Source organism: Simochromis diagramma, unplaced genomic scaffold (genome assembly GCF_900408965.1).
Source record: "Simochromis diagramma unplaced genomic scaffold, fSimDia1.1 OVJJ01000483.1, whole genome shotgun sequence".
NCBI lineage: Eukaryota > Metazoa > Chordata > Actinopteri > Cichliformes > Cichlidae > Simochromis > Simochromis diagramma.
In genome coordinates, this window is record NW_024386835.1 from 2,995,529 (window position 1) to 3,014,546 (window position 19,018).

At 40.8% G+C, this 19,018-nt stretch overlaps 1 protein-coding gene across 4 annotated transcripts in view; it reads right to left on the reverse strand.

The window, feature by feature from the left end:
* LOC120731713 (low-density lipoprotein receptor-related protein 1-like) overlaps window positions 1-19,018 on the reverse strand; it is a 102,955-nt gene that overhangs the window by 50,342 nt on the left and 33,595 nt on the right. For all 4 annotated transcript variants that reach the window (XM_040028855.1, XM_040028854.1, XM_040028853.1 and 1 more), the window contains exons 3-8: window positions 17,820-17,957; window positions 13,460-13,579; window positions 12,756-12,884; window positions 12,375-12,638; window positions 2,050-2,212; window positions 330-552 (exon numbers count right to left, since the gene is read on the reverse strand). In XM_040028855.1, coding sequence (XP_039884789.1) covers window positions 330-552; window positions 2,050-2,212; window positions 12,375-12,638; window positions 12,756-12,884; window positions 13,460-13,579; window positions 17,820-17,957 — 1,037 coding nt within the window. The remainder of the gene's footprint in view (window positions 1-329; window positions 553-2,049; window positions 2,213-12,374; window positions 12,639-12,755; window positions 12,885-13,459; window positions 13,580-17,819; window positions 17,958-19,018) is intronic.

Genomic DNA, 19,018 nt, shown 5'->3' on the forward strand with positions numbered 1-19,018 from the left:
ATGTCTGTGCCCTTAGGTTCAGTGAGTAAATGAAAGCTGTTACTTCCCCCACAGATCACAGTAAAAGCCATGGTAACAGGTTTAAGAGCCAATGTGCTTCAACAGCGCAGCAACATCAACAGCCTCAATATTGGACACGATTAATCAGCTTATTTAATGAAAAGCCAAATGTCCACCATCTTCTCCCTGCTAATCACTCACTGGCTAAGAACGCATTAAAGGCGCACACTGGGGTAACGTATCGTGTATAGAGCTCCAGAGCATGTTAGACAGCGTTATGGGGAATTTCTTACAGCTAAAGAGAGATAATAATGAGATTATTTTCTTACCAGCAGTCCCTGAATGATGGTGTGCCGGTTCTTGCCTTCATAGTCCACCACCTCAATATAGTCTAGATAGGCATCAGCCCAGTACACCAGCCTGCTGACAAGGTCCAGCGTGATGCCGTGGGGGAAGACGATCTTACTGTCCACCAACTTGGTACGGTTCTGGCCATCCATGTCACAACGCTCCACCTTGGGGATCTGTCCGTAGTCTGTGAAGAACACCTTCCTATAGAAAGAAGTGAGAAGAAATGGACTGATAGCAGGGGTGTTTTCATGATTTTTCTAAATGGAGTACAAGGGGGGCACAGGGGGCACCAAAGATGCAAATTGGTCTGCAAAGCACAGTTTTCAAGGTTATATGCAGCCCTGTGTCATATTGCTAGATACTTAGATACTTTAGATACTTTTTAAAATAGAAAAAGTATTCTGACTTTTTCAGTAACTAAAAATTATAGCCTATTATAACCTTTATTTATACAGGTAATCCCACACAGACTTGATGTCTCATTTACAAGCAAGACGTCACCTGTAAATGAACTACAAGTACATAAAGCCTGAGAAAGTAGTTGAGTAAATGTACTCAGTTACATTCCTACTGGTCCTATCTGTGCTCTCACCTATTACTGTTGGGTACTGTAAGATTAACAGCACTCTAGTCCAGTGGCTTTTTGGGTGGGAGTAGGGTGGGGGGTGCCAGGGAGACCAAACATATACCAGCGGCATCTCTGGGAGCACCTTATAGCCCGCTCCCAGAGATGCCGCTGATTGACAGACTTTAACTTCTGGTTGGACAAAATACTGAAAACTTTATTTTGGGCTTTTTGATGGATATTTGAGATCTGATAACATTTTTCCTTCCAAAACCAGTTTGTTAGACCATAAGTTTTCATTGTTGCCAGAGCAGAAATATAAAAAAATAAAATAACTTGTTTATGACATCAAATCATCAAATCCTGCTCACAGTCCCTGTTAAAAAACAGCGTCTACTGTGAAAAGCATGTGTTACACAAGCGAGCTGTGAGTCCTTCTCTAAAGTAGACCTCTCAAAATCCTTTCATAACAGAGAAACGGAGCAACTGCTAATGAGTAGATGAAGGCAGGAAAAATAGAACGATGTTATTTATTTATTTATAAAATTTTGTCTTTTACTTGTATGTCACTCAAAGTAAATCAGCCTGCAGATTATTAAAAGCACAACTAAGACTTTTTTTTTGCTGTGCCAGTGTTTGTCATTGCTGTTTTCTCCCTCTAATGACACTGCCGATTACCAAAAGAAAAGCCAGCTCCAGCAGCTCTACCTGTTCCTGAACGAACCAATTACAGCAGAGAAAGCCGTGTGGGAGGAAAACTACAAGCAAATACGTGCACGCGAACGCACATTCTTGCATTCGTGCAGTTTTCTCCGAAGAACGATCTCTCAGAATCACGACCACGCGCCGCAGATACAGACACACTTTCAGGAATTCAGCTGGAAAGTTTGGTCATAAACAAAAGAGCCGAAAACAAAAACATGCTTTTCCTCTCAAAACCTTATACACTCAGCATACCGCCAACATCTGCGCTCAATTACTCCAGCTTCCAAACATCCAATTTATCCTGTTTTTTTTCTCTATTTCCACATATTTTAAAGTTGAATAACAGCGATGGATGACACAACGCAGTCGCTGGACAAAGTTTGTGTGATGGTCTTCCCTCGGTACTTTAAGAAAGTGACCACACTCACCCCATGGTGGGGTCCAGAGCGATGCCTTTGGGGTTGTACAGCTCCTGATCCAGGAGGGTAACACATGTCTGCCCATTCTTGTCACACACGAAGATCCTGTCATCCACGTCGTCCACAAAGTAGAAGTTTCCGGTCAGCCAGTCAATAGCCATCTGCTCCACATCTGGATAGAAAAGTTGGAAGTGGGGTGGGGGAGAAGATGGGACACAGAGGGAGCAAGGTGAAGCAAAAACTGTACTTGTAATGATTCAGTGACTAGTGTGGAACTTGTGGCGTGCGATGATGTTGTTTTTATTTCTAGGAGATGGGTAAGAGGTTTGGCTCGTCTGCAGCAGTGTGCTGCAGACACTCTCTCTCATGCACACATTCGCACACAGTCCAGGACGTCAGGTTCGCATTCGGATCGCTTTCCCTGACTGACAAACAAGACGACAGCTAACGCCAATTAGCCAGAGTCTAAGTACTGTGTCTGTCACTTAAAATCACTTTAGCAAAATATGAGAGAGCCTGTTTGTTGCTTCGGGTTATGTGATGTTGCCATAGTGGTACCTCAGAGCTGACGGCTCTGTGTGGTTTTTCACTGGGTTTATTTTCCCCAGGCTCCACTCCCCACACACGGGACAAAAATCAAACACGTCGACGTGTGCGCACAGCACCACACGCAAAGTTTATGGAACATTTAAAGCCTACCGAAGCTCAAATTCAGACCGACATAAAGACTGTAACGTCCCTTCCCCTATCAAAACTGTGCCGAATGCGGTGACGAGGGGAGGGGTCTGAGGAAGGAGAAAATAGAGTAAAAAGAAACGTTACATTAACAGACCCCCTTCTTCATCAAACAGCAGCACAGCCACAATGAGTCAGAGCCAACAATCAAAGACAAAGCTTTTGTTGAAGATGAATGGAGATGGGAGGATATTAAAGGCCTGGAATTATCACTACCTGTTACTCTCACTGTTACCAATTTAAGTACAGTGCATTGGTGAAGCACAAGGGCAAGAGAATTACGCATAAGTTCTTTATATTTTGCATTTTTATACGTACTCTTAATGCTGAAATGGATATATTTTTCAAATACCTTCATTTATCTGGCAGGTTGGAAAAAAGCTCAAAAGCTCAGACCAGAAATAACACCAGACACATAATTAAGTAAGGAATAATCCAATAATATATTTTATATATTGTAGACTATACTCCTTTTCATATGAGTGCTGTAACTTTTTTACTGTTAATTTTATACTTTTAACAAAGTATACATCATATAAAGTTGTAAAACATGATTAGCCTCTTTCCTTCTCAGCAGATTGAACTGCTGGTAAATGAATAAAGTCGATTTCCAATACAGTTTTAAAAGATGCAGCTTAACAAATACTTTTTCCTCACAGTAAAGTGCTTCTCATCACCATGTGTGTTTAATTTTTCTGGTGTTTATATTTGATTCATGCCAAGTTTACAGCAAGCTCTTAAGTCATACTCAAAGTAAGGCAGGTATGTGTGCGTGTGTGTGTCTGTGGGTTGACATTTGGACATTCGGAGGAAGCTGTAGCCAGAACCTCAGTCCTGCATCTGAACTCCCTGGTCATTACTGCAAACATCTTGCAGGAAATGACATCACCAGTGCCAGATGGCATTACACAGTTCTAAAATGTTCTCACATTACATTTCTTTGCTTTGTCTGATTTTCACCTTTATTACATAGGGGTTTTTATTGGTTACATACCTGTTTGGATTAAACTAAGGCTTAAAGTTAAGCATTATTAGACGTGGGGATGCTTTGTGACAGGTGGGCGTCGACACAGGCTGAACTTGCCCCTAAATGACTGCTAGGCTGCTTACTCAAGTCACTGAACTGGACTTCTCTGTTTGTGCTGGTGTCTTTATGCAATTACCTGACAAATGATAAGGCTTGCTGTGTGGGTAATTGTACTAACAGCCAATCTGCAAAGTCTGTGCTTCATTTTTGTTGAGGGAAATTACAGTATTTTATTTGGATGTTACGCAGCACTAATTAGCAGTTATGTGTTTGCGGAAGCAGTTTAGTAACTGAGTTTGTTGGCGTTAGTCAAGTGAATTTTATCTGTATAACGCAAAAGGTTCAAAAGTCTTCACAGACATAAAAATATATTAAAGACAGCAAAAAAGAAAAAACTGTAACAATGACACAAACAAGCAACCAAAATAAAATCTTGTTAATCCATCTACTGTTTGCCAAAGCCTAATTAGAAATGCTCTCAGTGGAAGGATGGCTGTGAAAAGGCCATTCCTAAGGAAAGGAAAATGAGCGAAAAGGCTGAAAAGGTGTCCAAATTGCACAAAAACTGGGCTGAAAAATCAACGGCAACAGTTCTTATGGAGTGATGAATCTATATTTAAAGATGGGTTCAGCAGAGAGGTGCAACACTGAGTGTCTAAAGCCATCTGTAAAACATTTTGCAGGCTCTGTCATGGTTTAGGTCTGGATTTCAACCAGTGGTGTTAGGAATCTTGTCAAAATCAATGGAATTGTCAATGTGGAAAAAGGAAAACATCTGATTAGCAAGAAATGATTCCAAACACAATAGATCGCTATCAGCCACGGGTCATAGGCCTCCCCAGGGCTCAGACCTCAATATCATCAAAGCATCATCTTGGGATCATCTTGATAGAGAACAGAACATAAAAGGCAGCCGGCATCCAAAGAAGAGCTTTGAATGTCCTTTAAGAAACCTGGAGAACTATTCCTAAAAATACTTAAAGAAATTGCAATCTCTCTGTGTCAGGTGTCTGTTTCCTAAGGACTAAGTTACTCCTCATATTCTGTAGATAGTTTTTCTTAAGCCCCTACACTTTTCTTTTTTTGTCCTCTACTTGTCCACTTTCCTCAGATCCTTTTTTAGGACATACTGGACTCCATGTCGAAATGTGTCAAGTCTTCTACAAATTTGGGAATCTACTTGTTGGTGCAGAAATAGTAGTTTGTGATTCTCTGTCAAAGACATCTTGAAAGCCTGGAGACCTATTGCTCATCACTTTCAAAAATCCAAAAGTCTGGCTCCATGGAGGCAAAATATTATGCAGTCTGTGCAGGGGGAACATATGACAGATGACTGACTATGAAATCAGCCATCTTCATGCAACCGACCAACATAAAATGATTTTTCTTTGCTCTTAGTCTCTTGAGATGCCACAGAAACAAGCTGTGAACATAACCCTTTGCTACTTTTTTACCTTTACTTATGCAAAACAGCTGAATACTTCTTCCAGCACCAGCAAACGTACCTGTAAATATTCATTTTGGCATGGCAGATACAAACTATGCATATACTAGAGAGAAAGTAAGAGAAATCCTGGTGAGGCAGGCTTCACATATCACAAGGCCTGTATTTTCACAGCTGCTTTGGCTCAGCTCTCCACAGAACTATCCTAACACACTCTACGCAAACACTTCGTATGTAGGGCTAAAGTCATACTGTAGGGGTCCTTGGCCACGCAGCGCTCGGAGGTTTGGGTGGTGGTGTAACATGGCAGTATGTTTACCAGAGTGATCAGGTCCCCGTGCTGACTTTAGGGGAAACCTGAGGATCAATTTTCTTCAACCAGGAAAGAAACGTTTGGGTTCGGGAAATGATGAAGCACATTCCTTAGTATAAGAATGCAGTAAAAGTGCCCATAGTGAAAATTCACCAGCAATGAACCGATAAATCTGTTTAAACTCTTGTTTAAAAAAACATAACTCACATTTTTTGTGAAGAGCTTAAAAAACAAAAAGAAGGCAAACGGACCACCTTCAAATATTTTGAGCCTGAACAAAAGTGGAAAAGGGATAAAAGAAAAATGCAGCAGTACAGAGAAAGAGAAAGACAAAAAAAAGTGAGAAGAGAAGAAAGATGGCGAGGGAGAGATCTGATTTCCACTAGGGAAACTTGGCAATTGTGCAGCAGCATTTCTGAGGTTTATGGAATCAGCGGCCGTAAGTCCCAAAGGTGCTCTTAATTTTTAACACGGAGTTCTCTGTTTAAATGCTTCCAGCTGCCTCACAACACCGATTCCCAGATTAAACACTGGGTAAACAACTGAGGGAGAAAAGAGGAGATTGTGCAAGATTACTGAAAACCATGAAAAAAAAAAAAAAGGTTTTCCTGCACCTCTGCTGAGCAGAAATGGCCTCAGCAAAGCCACAGACTTTTCTATCTCCTCCCATTCTCCTCTCTCTCCTCCTCCATGCATCATCCCCCATTCCTCCCCTTTGTCTGTTCCCCAGAGGTGGGAAAACAGTCTGGATTCATTAACTGCAGCTCTGTCTGTCTGAAACTATGCTATAAAAAAACAACACCGTATAATTGAAAAAACAGAAACAGCTGCCTTATTCATTTAGCCTTCCTTTCTCTAAACAACTCATTTTCTTCGTGTTTTCTTGTTCGTAGCCCGCTCCCCATTGGTCTAAGAAAAACAAGTGCATGACTAGCTAATGGAGTTAAAATTTATTTCTAGGAGCTCAACAACGTTTTACACAAGCAACTGCGCACGTAGGAGGGCAGTCACGGGGGCCCAGCATTGTACTACACTGCTAACAGAAGGACGCATTAGCGTGCTTCTATCAGTATCATCGCGTTGAAAGCGGCGGATATGGCTTTGAGATTTCATGGCTGTCAATTTGAAATGTTTGATTGAAGCTTTAACACCAGTCCCTCATACTGCACAACCCAGTCCCCGTGTTAAATAAGAAAAAATGTGCAAACTAAAATGAGTGAGGCGGGTAAAGGAGCAGAAAGGGAGCGAGGGAAACTTAAAGCTGACCAAGTGTTGAATGGAAAGACTTAAAAATGTGCTGACTGGCTTGCCTTTTAACAGCACATGACCCTTTAAGGAGATTTCAGGCCAGTGTCTGTCCTAAGCAGCGTACTGTAGCTGGTTGTGCAAGGGTAGCAGGTACTTTGGCTCTTAGAGTACAAGCTGAGATGAGGGGGGGCTTACTGGCAGCTCTGGGATCAGCCCTCCTGTGCATAGCATGAAGCATCAAAGGCTGATTTTTAGTAAATGTAAACTTATCTCTGTTTGATTTCATTTGAGCTCTTGGGTACCAGTTTAGACTGTCCTGCTGCTCTAGCGTTAGCTCTGGATGCTTGATTTGTATTTCGCTTCAGTTTCATATTTGCTTGCTTAGTGTCCTTGTTGTTTCCGTCTGTCCTTCCCTCTGTCACGTCTTTCTGTGTTCCCTAAAAAAGGGAAATATGTTTGGTATTTGTTTTTCATGTTACCATGTCTCCTTGACAGAGCTTGTGTGTACCACAAGTTTTGTCAAGTCAGTTTCCTTTACAAAGGTTTCTAACTGAGAGAGTAGACGTGGAAGTATCTGTGTCGCAGTCATAATAAGAGGAACTGTAAATAAATACTAAGGAAAGGCGCTTCTGTGCTTCCTTTATTACCTCCTTTAGCAGAGGATACACTGGACCATCCTTCATGAAAGAGGATAATGCCATCCCACCATTCATAGATAATTGACAAAGTTGCGCCGATCACCTGCATGTTAATTATAAATGCATTTTCCATTTCGTGCCGTAACCTATTGATATGGTTTGAATTTTGAACAGGCTGATAAACGCGCAGCTGATCTCTGAATGCCACGCCGCTGCAATAAAATCTGCTTTTTGGTAGTTACATATTGAAACATTCAGATGGCTCGTAGTAGATCCTTTACCGGACAGAAGCAAAACAAAAGGGTCAGGTAAGGCGTGGATGTTGTAGGTTCGACACTGCAGATATCTGACATCGTGCTGTTAAGGAGCCTAGGCTGAGTAGACTTAGCCTTATCACGTCTCCTACACACCTTCCCTTCACCTCGTGACATTTCCCATTGAGGTCAAGGAAAAGTGTTCTAGCTCATGCTCTCAGCTTCTCTGTGATTTCTATTTAAGCCTTAATTCAGCTTTGTTAGTTTAGTTAGCTTTTAGGGTTTTTTTGTTTGCCTACTCCTCTGTCATCTTTTTTTGGCAGCTCCTTTTATTAACATTTTGCTCACAGTAAAGTTTACTCAGCTTTCTGAGTGTTTTTTTTGGCCTGTATATTAAAAGGATAGTTGTTTTCTGCAGAGCCACGGTGTAGAATAAATGGTGCAGAACAACATACAGTTTATTAAATAAGAAAGTGCTGAGATAAACGGGAAAAAAAAAATCATCAAATGTTAAGGAGGTATTTTTGCAACTTTCCTTTTTAAACAATCCTCTGACCTCCATCATCGTACGTCAAACAGGAACAAAGGTTCTAAAAATGTAAATATTATTTGGAAGCTCCGGCTTTTTGGCGTTAACGCCATGAAATTTAGTGCGGACATTAATGTGCCAGAAAGATGGATCCTACCTACTTACACTGCAAAATCCCATGATTTTTCCTCAAGCTGAGCAGGAGGCAGATGTTTGTGGGTGAAGCAGTAGTAGCATTACTTTGTAGTACTTTTGAAGTAGTATGATTATCAATATGCATATTTGTTATATGCTTTAGTTTGTGCTTTGTGTATAGGAATGCTAATTATTATAGCACACTTTAAACGTGCTGCATCATGGCTATAGACTTGTTCTGTCATCCCATTAAAAGTTTGCCTGATTTTAAATTTGTTTATTTCAGAAATTTGTGAGTACAAAAAAAATAAAAAATAAAAAAAAATAAAAAAGGCAATGTGGCTAAATAAGAGAGTGACAGTGTTCGCGGGTGGAGACACATCTGGACAACTCATCTGTGAAATAGTGAGGTCATGAGTCACTCTGATCACATGTGCGTCATTTCCTATGTTAATCCCTGTTACTGGAGCCTGCTGGCTCCTTTGACGTTAACTGTAAGTGTAAATCTGCTCCTTCCTCCTTCCAGCCTGTACAAAAGATGAAGTCTGATGGGCAGTCCCTTCAAATCATCATGTGGAACGGATGACAAAAACTCTTGCCTGTTTGTACTGTATATTCTTTACACGGCTCAAAGAACACAGCCATAAATGTTTGTTTTTAAAGTCATTATAGCATAAAGATCTACACATCTTTCCATATTATGTAGCTCATACCCAGCAACCCTTTTGTGCCTCGGATATGCTTGCTTTAATTCAGCATATTTTGATTTGCCTCATTAGCAACCGAAATGCATTTTCCATCAACAACAATGACACAGAAACCACAATATGGTGACAAGGATACAGAAAAAGCAGCGCCCTTCAGTTGCTTCCACATTTACAGCATCTCTAATCCTGCATCATCTGTCATGCACATCCCGTCCTTGCTCTTCAATGCAGCCAGTGCTCCATTTTGTCAGTGCGTGGGTGCGCACACATGTGTCTGTGTCTACAAACGAACACTGCAGTGTGTGTGGGCGTGCATGTGCGTGGAGGACAGGCGTGAGGAAACCAGCTGAGGCTGATGGAATTTCCTTTATGGAAAAATAAATAAATAAATAAATAAATAAAAAATGCTTCTGGTTCTTAAATTGGCAAGTCGGTTGTAAGGTTCTGGTTACAGCTGCACAATTATAGCAACTGTGATAATTCTTGTTTTTGAATGACTTTGATCATAATTATTATTATTACTACTCGCAAACACTGTATCCTTAAAGGCAAGCTCTGTAATGATGTGGCACTTTCTGTAATTTTGAGATGGGCGTTATGATGTACTGATGTGCAGTAATGAGCTCATGACAGATGTAGCAATAGCGAACACACACAGAGAAATGCTTTTTTATTTAGTTTTTTCTACTCTGATGATAAAAATCCCCCATTTTTCCTGCTCTAAGCTTGTCTAGTATCATCTGGTTTACAACTAGCACATTTCCAAAAGACAGCTGCACCACATTGTGTATGCATGTGGAAACCAGAGCTCGCCTGTCTGTCACTATTCTGCTTCTAAACTTTCTATGACGGTCGGCGCTGAGCAAGTCATTTCTGTCATGTTACTTCATTCTTTTAGTCACATGGAAAAGGAATGTGGAGAGAGTGAGAGACAAGTGGTTGCACTCCAAGCAGATGTGAGGGGAGGAAAAGGAGAAGAACAAAACTACATGCTACATTATTCTATAGGGCTGCTTGAAGTCCCGAAATCAAAAGTAAAGTGAAAATATGTGAAAGTTCACACAAGGAAGACTGTCTTTAATGTGCACCCTCTTTCTCATTTTCCGCTCAAATTCAGTCAGCGGACTGAGGGCGTTCCCCTATTTCCAATAAACCGATTCGATTTTGTCACGACCTTCGTGAGCACATTATCTTCCTTCTGTTGAATTTTAAAACTCCTCATTTCCCCTGCTGCTGTAAGGAGCTACTTAGTGTGTCAGATCCCCTCCAGTTCTCATCAGAACCAATATCCAGAGGTCTGCTCGCTAAGCTCATCAAAAGTCCTGCACGCCCTCCCATCTCTCCCAGCCGGTTCTTCAATACTTCTCATTCCTTCATCGAGTTACAGCTCTGTTGGCGCCGCTCAGCAATTATAAAGTACAAATGAGACGTCGCGTACTTCTTCGACTTTCTCTGGTGCACTCGCAAAATAGGCTCGCTTTCATTTTAGCCTTCCCTTAAGGTGACGGTAAGAGATTGTGGGGAGAAGCACGCAGTTTATTTTCCGAAAATAAACGGAACGGCAAAGTGAGGGAGAAATTCGGCGTTGTTCTGATTCAGGGCCAAGTCCCCGATTAATGTTTGCAGCTATGAATGATTACAAACCACCTGTCAACCAACTTCCCAAAAGATGTTGTAATGAGGCATCGCAGGTGGCTTTCTCAAGATGAGATTTCTGTTTTTGTCGCTCTGTTTTCTTCTGACTCATTGAAGACAAGCTGCCCGAAACCAAGCCGCAGTATGACTAGAAACAGGGTGCGAAGCAAAGGAGCGATAAAGGGGGAAAAGAAGGTAAGAAAGACTGTGTGACTGCTTGACCTGCAGGGTGTCTACACTCAGGAACATGCAAGTTCTCATGTCTGTATTCAGTGACTCTCCTCAGGTTTTGACTTTTAGTTTCATTTTTACACAAGTAAGGACTCTACAGTGTTTTTTGAAAGGAGACTTAAGCCATGGAAAAATACAGCTGCTTCTAATGTGTTGCCATAATATCTGTGACTGACTGTGCACAGAGCCGAGAGAAGCTCAGCTCAGCTTTTGGCCCAGTTTCCGGACATTTTTTTTGTTACCCTATTTACATTGTGTTTTAAGTATTTATTTACCCCTCTGATATACACTTTCATGTTCTTTAACCTTTAAAAAAATTGACCAAAAAACCCCCCATTTGAAAACTTCTTCTTCTTCTAGCAGACATCTCTCTCGCTGCCCCGAACATGCCTTCCCCCTCTCCTCTTTCTTTGTCTTTGCCGGGCACTTTCCACCAGCACCCTGCTGGCCAACAGGACCAGACAAGAATTTAACTGGGCCCTCAGCTGATCCGGTATGGAAATCTTACAAATGAGTCACATGTTTAATTTGGCGAAAAATTTTATGCCGGGTTCACTTTGTGACACAAGTGTTCCCGTTTTTCTGGGCTTGAGACCAGAACTAGGAGAACACTGCTTTGTGCCCCCCCCCATGGCTGACTTTGGTGGGACCGTACTAATCGGATTAAATTACCCCAAGGTGTACGACAAGCTCTGTCAAACTGCCATCTGAAAAAGTGGATGGATGTTTATTTGTCTATCTGACAAAAACATGGGTGTATGTTCATCACACAGAAAGACGCCTAAATCACTCCCAGATAACAATGTCCACCTTGCTGCAGGAGAAGTGGTAAGTAGTAATGGATATCTGCTATGTCACAGCTAATGCACGCATTACATCAACAATTCATTTTAATAAGACCTGCATGTATAACGGAAGCACTTTTCTATGCAAAGCTACAAAAATGCTGAAACGTCCCTCCTCCTTTTCATATAAACCAAGAGAAAAAGTCTAATTATCATTTCTGGAGTGTAGTGCACGCCTGTGTTTTTGACTATGCCAAAAGACCTACAGAAGAAAACTGAAAAGCCAAAGCTTAAAAGATCCCAAGTGGTTTGGCAGATTGCTATGTAGCCACAGGTGGTGTAAAGTGTGCCTCACTGAGCTAATTACACTGAGCAATTACAGCAAAACATTTTCACGTTGAATTGCTGTCAGAAACAGAATTACAATACAAACACATAAATAATACATTCCCATATTAAAGCGTGAGCAAAGTGTGAGAGAAGGCTATAGAAGACCATTTTCTGGTGCACGCTCTGGACTATGCAGATAATACTGTGCTGAGTTTTTGGAGCAAGTTCTGTAGCTCATTGAATAAATTGAAAAGCATTTAAAGCGTAATTTGAAAACATTATAAACATTAAATGGTTCAGCTGTGATGCTGCGCTGTACTTACGGTGCAGGCTGAAGGAGATATTGATGATTCTCTCGTCCGTGAAGCTCTTCAGATTGGGGATGAAGGCACATTTGAGGTTTGTGGACGAGGGGGAGTCTCCTACATGGATCCAGCAGACCTTTTCCTCAGCATAAAGGAAGTCCATGGCGGTGGTTTGTTTGGTGCTGGTAGACAGCAGATTGTTGACTGTGGTGCCGCTCAGAAAGGTGGCGTTTATGTTCTGGGAATTGGCGATCAACAGGACAGGAAGACGCTCTACTGGCACTGGAAAGAAAGACGGACATAACTAAGAGTAAACAGAAGGAACGCGAGGAGATCATCAATATGCACTCAGACAACCTGCTTCACTCTACAGTTCTACTGCTGCCTGACTGTACTCGCCATTCTTGGCCTTGCAGGAGCGGTTGTCTGGCTGAGACAGGTAGCCTTCCACACAGGAACAGGTGTAGGATCCTTCGGTGTTAGTACAGTTCTGACTGCAGGTCCCGTACAGGCTGCACTCATCAAAGTCTGAATCCAAGAAACCGCAGATGGTGTTATTAGTCAGTAAATACACCAAATAGCATCAACAGCTCAGAAATGAAAGGACAACATAAAAGGATAAAAACTTGACAGTATAATTTTAAGAAAAAATGCTGATTAATATTTACTTTCAGTTTGCTTAAGCTGGCAAATACATCTCTCATTTGTTTTTCATGTTCCCACTGGCTTCTAATTTCTTAAAGGTGTGAGTATTTGTAGATAGACACCAGGTTTGTTGCAAAAATAACCATGATATAAATGGGATTTACAAGTGTTGCTCATCATTGCCAGTAAGTCCTCCAAAAACCTGCCAAAATGCAACATTTTCAAGACAGACTTTTGCAGGAAATGCTCCACGTTTCTCAGCACCCAACCCACCCGCACTCAGTTTGGCTTCTATAAAACCTGAATAAACTTTGGTTTGGCTTTGTAAACAACATGTTTATTACTAAAAAAATGTGCGCATACGACAGAAAGATGAATCACAGACTGTTTTTCTGCCGTGACACGAAGATTAGACACTTGCGGTCCATACTTGACTATCGGAATTTATAGGAACTCACCTTTGCATGTCTTTCCATCTGGGCTGATCTCATAGCCAGTCTTACAGTAACAAGCAGGCCCTGCTGGAGTAACGGCACAATGTTCCTTACAGCCCATGTGTGAGCAGTTGGTGATATACTCTGAAATAAAAGGAAAGAGAGCAACGGAAGAGAGGAATGATGAATAAATGAACACTAAAAACAAACGACAGCTTTTAATCATGTTCGTCTCCTGTTACTTATATTGCTACTGCACTGAAAATGCTTCCTCTGTGGTTCTAACGGGGAAAGGGATTTGTAATAATTATGCAATAATCCGTTCAACATATCACTATACATTCAGATATTATACTGTGATCACTCAGCTTCCATTCATCTCGCTCAGTACTGTCTATCAGAAGACACAGAGCTTAGAGAATGCCTGTAGGTATCAGGCACAGGTGCTGCTGAATCTGCTATCGTATGCTTTCTTTTTAGAGCTCAGCAGGGTGCTTAACTGCATAAAATCTTGATGTGCATTGCTAAATTGTTCAATTTCACCCTCTGTGGCTTCCTCCCGACTGTGAAGAACATAAATAATGGGCATGAAAAATTTATAGTCAGCTCAGTTATATCATCAGTTAAGATACTAGAACTGACAGAGACGTGATCTACAGTTTCCTTGGCTGCTCTGTGCCTCAACATGTCCCTGAAAACAAAAACAACCCAAAAAACCCTCAAAAATAAATCAAATCAACAATAACTGGAAGTAAGATTAAAAAAAAAAAAAAGAGTCAACAACAACAACAAGTGGTTCTCAGTAGAAAAACAGATACAGGGGGGGTTTATTCAAAATATGACTGTGTTTGTGTAAATGGTACAAATGGTTCCCATTATAATTCTGCTGTTGCATTAAGGAGTTTTCAGGATCAAACTTTGACTGTTCAGCTCAACGGAGGAATCATGAGACTTGGTCAAACGAATGTATCGAACATCTAGTAACAACTAATGTACCAGCCTCGCCCTAATATGACGAGAAATGTTTTAAACTTACAGAGACAAAACTCAAACATACGTATACAGTCATATGAAAAAGGTTTTCGCACGACTCTGTGCAGTCCTGTGAAAAACTAAGCACACTCCATGTTTAAGTAGCTTGGCAGCAATAATTTGGAAGAGTTGTTTCCTATATGACTTCATCCGTTTCTCACATCATAGTGACGAAATACTGGGCCATTCTTCTTTCCACCATTGCTTCAGTTCATTGAGGTTTGGAGGCATTCGTTTAAGGACCCGCCACAGTATTTCAGTCAAGTTGAAGTCTGGACTTTGGGTAGATTTTAACTTCATCGTTTGCTTTTTTAGCTATTCTGTTGTAGATATGTTGCTGTGCTTCAGATCATTGACTTGTTGTATGACCCATTCTGGGGAAGTTTAAGCTTTGGCAAAGCATTTGACTCCAGAATACTTTGGTACACAGAGGAGTTCATGCCCAACTCAATGAGTTCAATGTGCCCAGGTCCTGTGGCTGCACAGCAAGCCCAAATCGCCATCCATCCACCACTGTGCTTTACTGTTGGTATGAGGCATCTGTGCCTATACGCTGTTTGGACTTTATGATTTGTCACATTGCCCTTAGGTAATTCAAAAGTAGAAAGTAAATTTAACGGCAGTGCCAAGTGCAACTGGCGAACTGATACTAATGATTACAGGGGTAGCTGCAAAGTAAACTCTAAATTGGGAGAACTGTAACCCATTTCACTAAAGTTATTTCTCTGGAACTCTTAATCTTCAGGTCAGCTCACAGGTAATGCTTCAGATCACTAAAGTATAACATATATATTCTAGTGATCTTAAGCTTGATTGTTTTAGTTCTAAGTGAGTAAGAGAAGAGACATAAAAGAAAATAACCAAATATTCCCACCTAGCATTCAAAATCAATGTCTCAGTGTTATCACGGACCATCTCCAAGGCTACGTACACGTCTGAGATAAAAGAGTACAAACATAACATCAGGAGAGCTTTCAAAAGAGCAGGGAACACGCCATGAGATGTAAATCTAGACATGAGTCATAGTCAAACAAACGCACAGCCATGTCAAACCAAGCTGAGATCTATCAGTCACAAGTGATTCACTTTTCCCAGAAACACTGGAAGACTCTTCACACTAAAAAAAAAAAAACAACACACCTCTAGAAAGAGAAGAGGTGCAGTCAAAGTGTCGCATTTCTGAGACAAAATCCCACGAGTCTGTCGCAGTGCTGTGCAAACCTCTGAACTACTGACCGAATGAATTTCTGAAATAAAAAATAAACTTCATCTGTAAGCGCCAAGCGGGAAACAGAGAAGAAACCACACAAATCAGCAGATTTTTTTGGTTTGTGCATTTTTAAAGATGTTACCCCAGACCCCTACATGAGAAAGGGATGAATTCCCCCGTGTAACCACTGTCCTGCTGACAATCCTATGAATACACCAGTCTTTCTCCTGCTCTCAAGAGACTTGCTGGGACAGCCACAGTTGAAATTACAGACATGCTCGGAATTTTCCAAAACAAGTCTGAGCGCCGAGCAACTGAGATTAGTTTAGAAAACCAACATGGGCAACAATGTAAACAACCTACGGTGACAGACACGGCAAAATATTTATTTTGAATGACATAAAATGCAGAATGCAACCTTAAAATCAGTCAGATGACTCTTAAATGTAACACCTGATGTCTCAAAAAAAGCTTAAAAAGTCATCAAATAAAGATGCAATTCCAACTTTAACCCTTAAGTTTAACTTTAACCCCAAGTCACAGGCCCCAAAATGATTTCTTTCTTCTTCTTTCTTTTTTTTAATAGTGCAGAAGGTACCCCTGGATACAGGGGCATCCCATATGTTGACAGAGTTTCATCACAATTATGAGGTGAACACACACACACACACCTACACACACACACACACACACATACATATACCGTAGCGAAGTCTAGCCAACCTGAAAGCGCATGAAAATTTGATGCCTCTCCCAGTGGCTCTTTCCGTGTTTCTTCGATAAATATTTAATCCCAGCTCATTTTTAACTAAGAGTATTGGGGACACCCAGAAAAGAATAAAGGAAAAGAATGACGGACGGACTCTTAGGTGAGCGAGGTGGTGAGCAAGACGACGAGGTTAGATATTTAGTTCAGAATCTAAGAAGCCAAATCTCACAGCTTTGAAACGAATATTGAAATATCAATTAAATATTTTCATCCAGCAGGAGTGGGATTTTTGTACAGGCTGGATGTGAGAAAGGCAGGTTTCGGTGTGTGTCCTCCGCAGTAAAACTCTACCATTATTGACAGCTACGATTATTAAAGACTAATGGACACTCCAGAGGACAGGTGAGTGATGCTGGGTTTGTGATGTGTGCTGACTTTTGACCAGCGCCACATAAAGCAGTCTGATTGATAGTCCATCATCAATTCTGTTCCTCTGCTGACCTTTAAGTTAAAGTCCCCAGGTTGAGTTCCTTTTAGATCTTTACCCTTTCCTCCAATAATATAAAAGTGTTTTGCACAATTAAATTCTATTTTTTGAAGCTCTTTTGAGCTCAATCAGCAAATTCTTAAAAAAGAAATGTCACATTCCTTGGAGTCATCATAAATTACTTCCCAGTTTCTGGTTTCAAAATGACTGCTTCCCTAATTCAAATCATAAAGACTTTATAGCTCTAAAAATACACACAGCCGCAAAATACAGCACACAGAACCGGTGGGAACATACGCAGATGGCAGCACAATCCAATGTTATAACATGAATGTGGTAAATCAACATGTTGCTGCGATGTCAGCGGTGCTTCACGGCGTGCACATATCATGGGTGAAGACTGTACAATAAATAAGTAAAAAGACAGTCAGCACCATTAGTTTCACACAGATCCACATCTGTAATATTAACCTACACAGTCTTATACAACCATATTGCATATCATAGACGAGGGCAGAATTATGAGCTTCCCTATGAAAATTGTATGTAGTTAAGAACAAGAAGTTTTCAACATAGTTTTCCAAACATCCAAAAAAAAAAAAAAAAAAAGTTTAATTTTGGACACTTTCATTATTTCACTTTACAAAAACCAGAAACTGCCAGGGTCAGTGCTCAAGTCTTAATGACCTATTTATACTGTGTGTAAACTGGAAGATAACCCTCAGCTTTCCATAAAAAGGTCAGTTTTTCAGGAGGCTAATAATACGGACCTTAGTAATCTTTCTTTTTTTTTCTGAAGTAATTCTGTTATTGTGTGGAAATAGAAATAATTTATGCGTTCCAAAGACAAAAGCTTTCATAGAGAGCTAAGTTTTTATCCTCATCTGTGTGTGTAGGGACTTTTTTTTTGGGGGGGGGGGGTATAAAAATGTGGCTTAAGTGATACCTCTGCAGTGTGGTCCTTCATCCCAGCCATCAGTGCAGTCTGAGACCCCATTGCACAGTTTGCTCATGTGGATGCACAGCTCTGTTCCCCCACACTGGTATTCATTGGGAGGGCATCGTGATACCGTGCTGTGTGGACCTGAGGGAAGACAAACACAAACACGTTTGACTGACAATGTTAAGTTGTAGTTGTTAATGCCAGCTTAGTCTTTACTATTTCCACATGTCGGTTTCGTTCTCCTTTTTCTGTAACAATGTGTTTTACTAACATCTTTCTTTGAATTTTTGTTCCCAAATTTTAGCGCTCGCTGCAGTTTGCTCCAATTTCCAGTGGTGGCTGAAAATCCTTCTGCATACAGGAAGTCAAATTTCTGGTGTCACAGTTTGTGGAAGTAAATGCCACAGATGGATGCAGATGCAGTACAAGTACACTTTGTAAATGTTAAACTCTGAATTTAATAACCTCCCATCCAAACAATTTCAAAGTTGACAGTACTTTTCAGAAGGTTCCCACTAATACATATTCTATGAATTAATATATATAAATAGCAATAAATTGCAGACAAAATCTGGGATGTAGCAAATATGATTTCTTTTTATATATAACATTTGTCAGAAGGTTCAATAAATGCTCCATTTTCAGAAAATTTGGATTTTTGGTTCAGGCTTCTTAGGTTAGTCATAGATTTAGCAAAGCGTTGGAAACATTCCTGAGATTTTGGTCCGGTCAGTTGCTGCAAATTTGCATATCTATGATGAGAGTCTCCTGTTCCACCACATCCTAGATGTTGCCCTACTAAATAGATCCGGTGAATCATGAGGCCATTTGAGCACAATTAACTCATTGTCATGTTCAAGAAATCAATTTGAGATGATTTGAGCTTAGTGACACATCCCGCTGGACGCAAGCATCAGAAAATGGATACACTGTGGTCTTAAATTGATGAACATCATCATCAGCAATCCTCAGGTAGGCTTTGGTGTTTAAATGATGCTCAGTTGCTACTAAGGGACCCAAAGTGTGCCAAGAAAATAGCCCCGACACCAATATAACAGATTGGCAGCCTCAAATGTTTATACAAGGCAGGATGGCTCCATGAGTTTACGTTGTTTATGCCAAATTTTCACACTACCATCTGAGTGTCGCAGCAGAAACTGAGACTCATGAGACCAAATGACATTTTTACCAATCTTCTACTG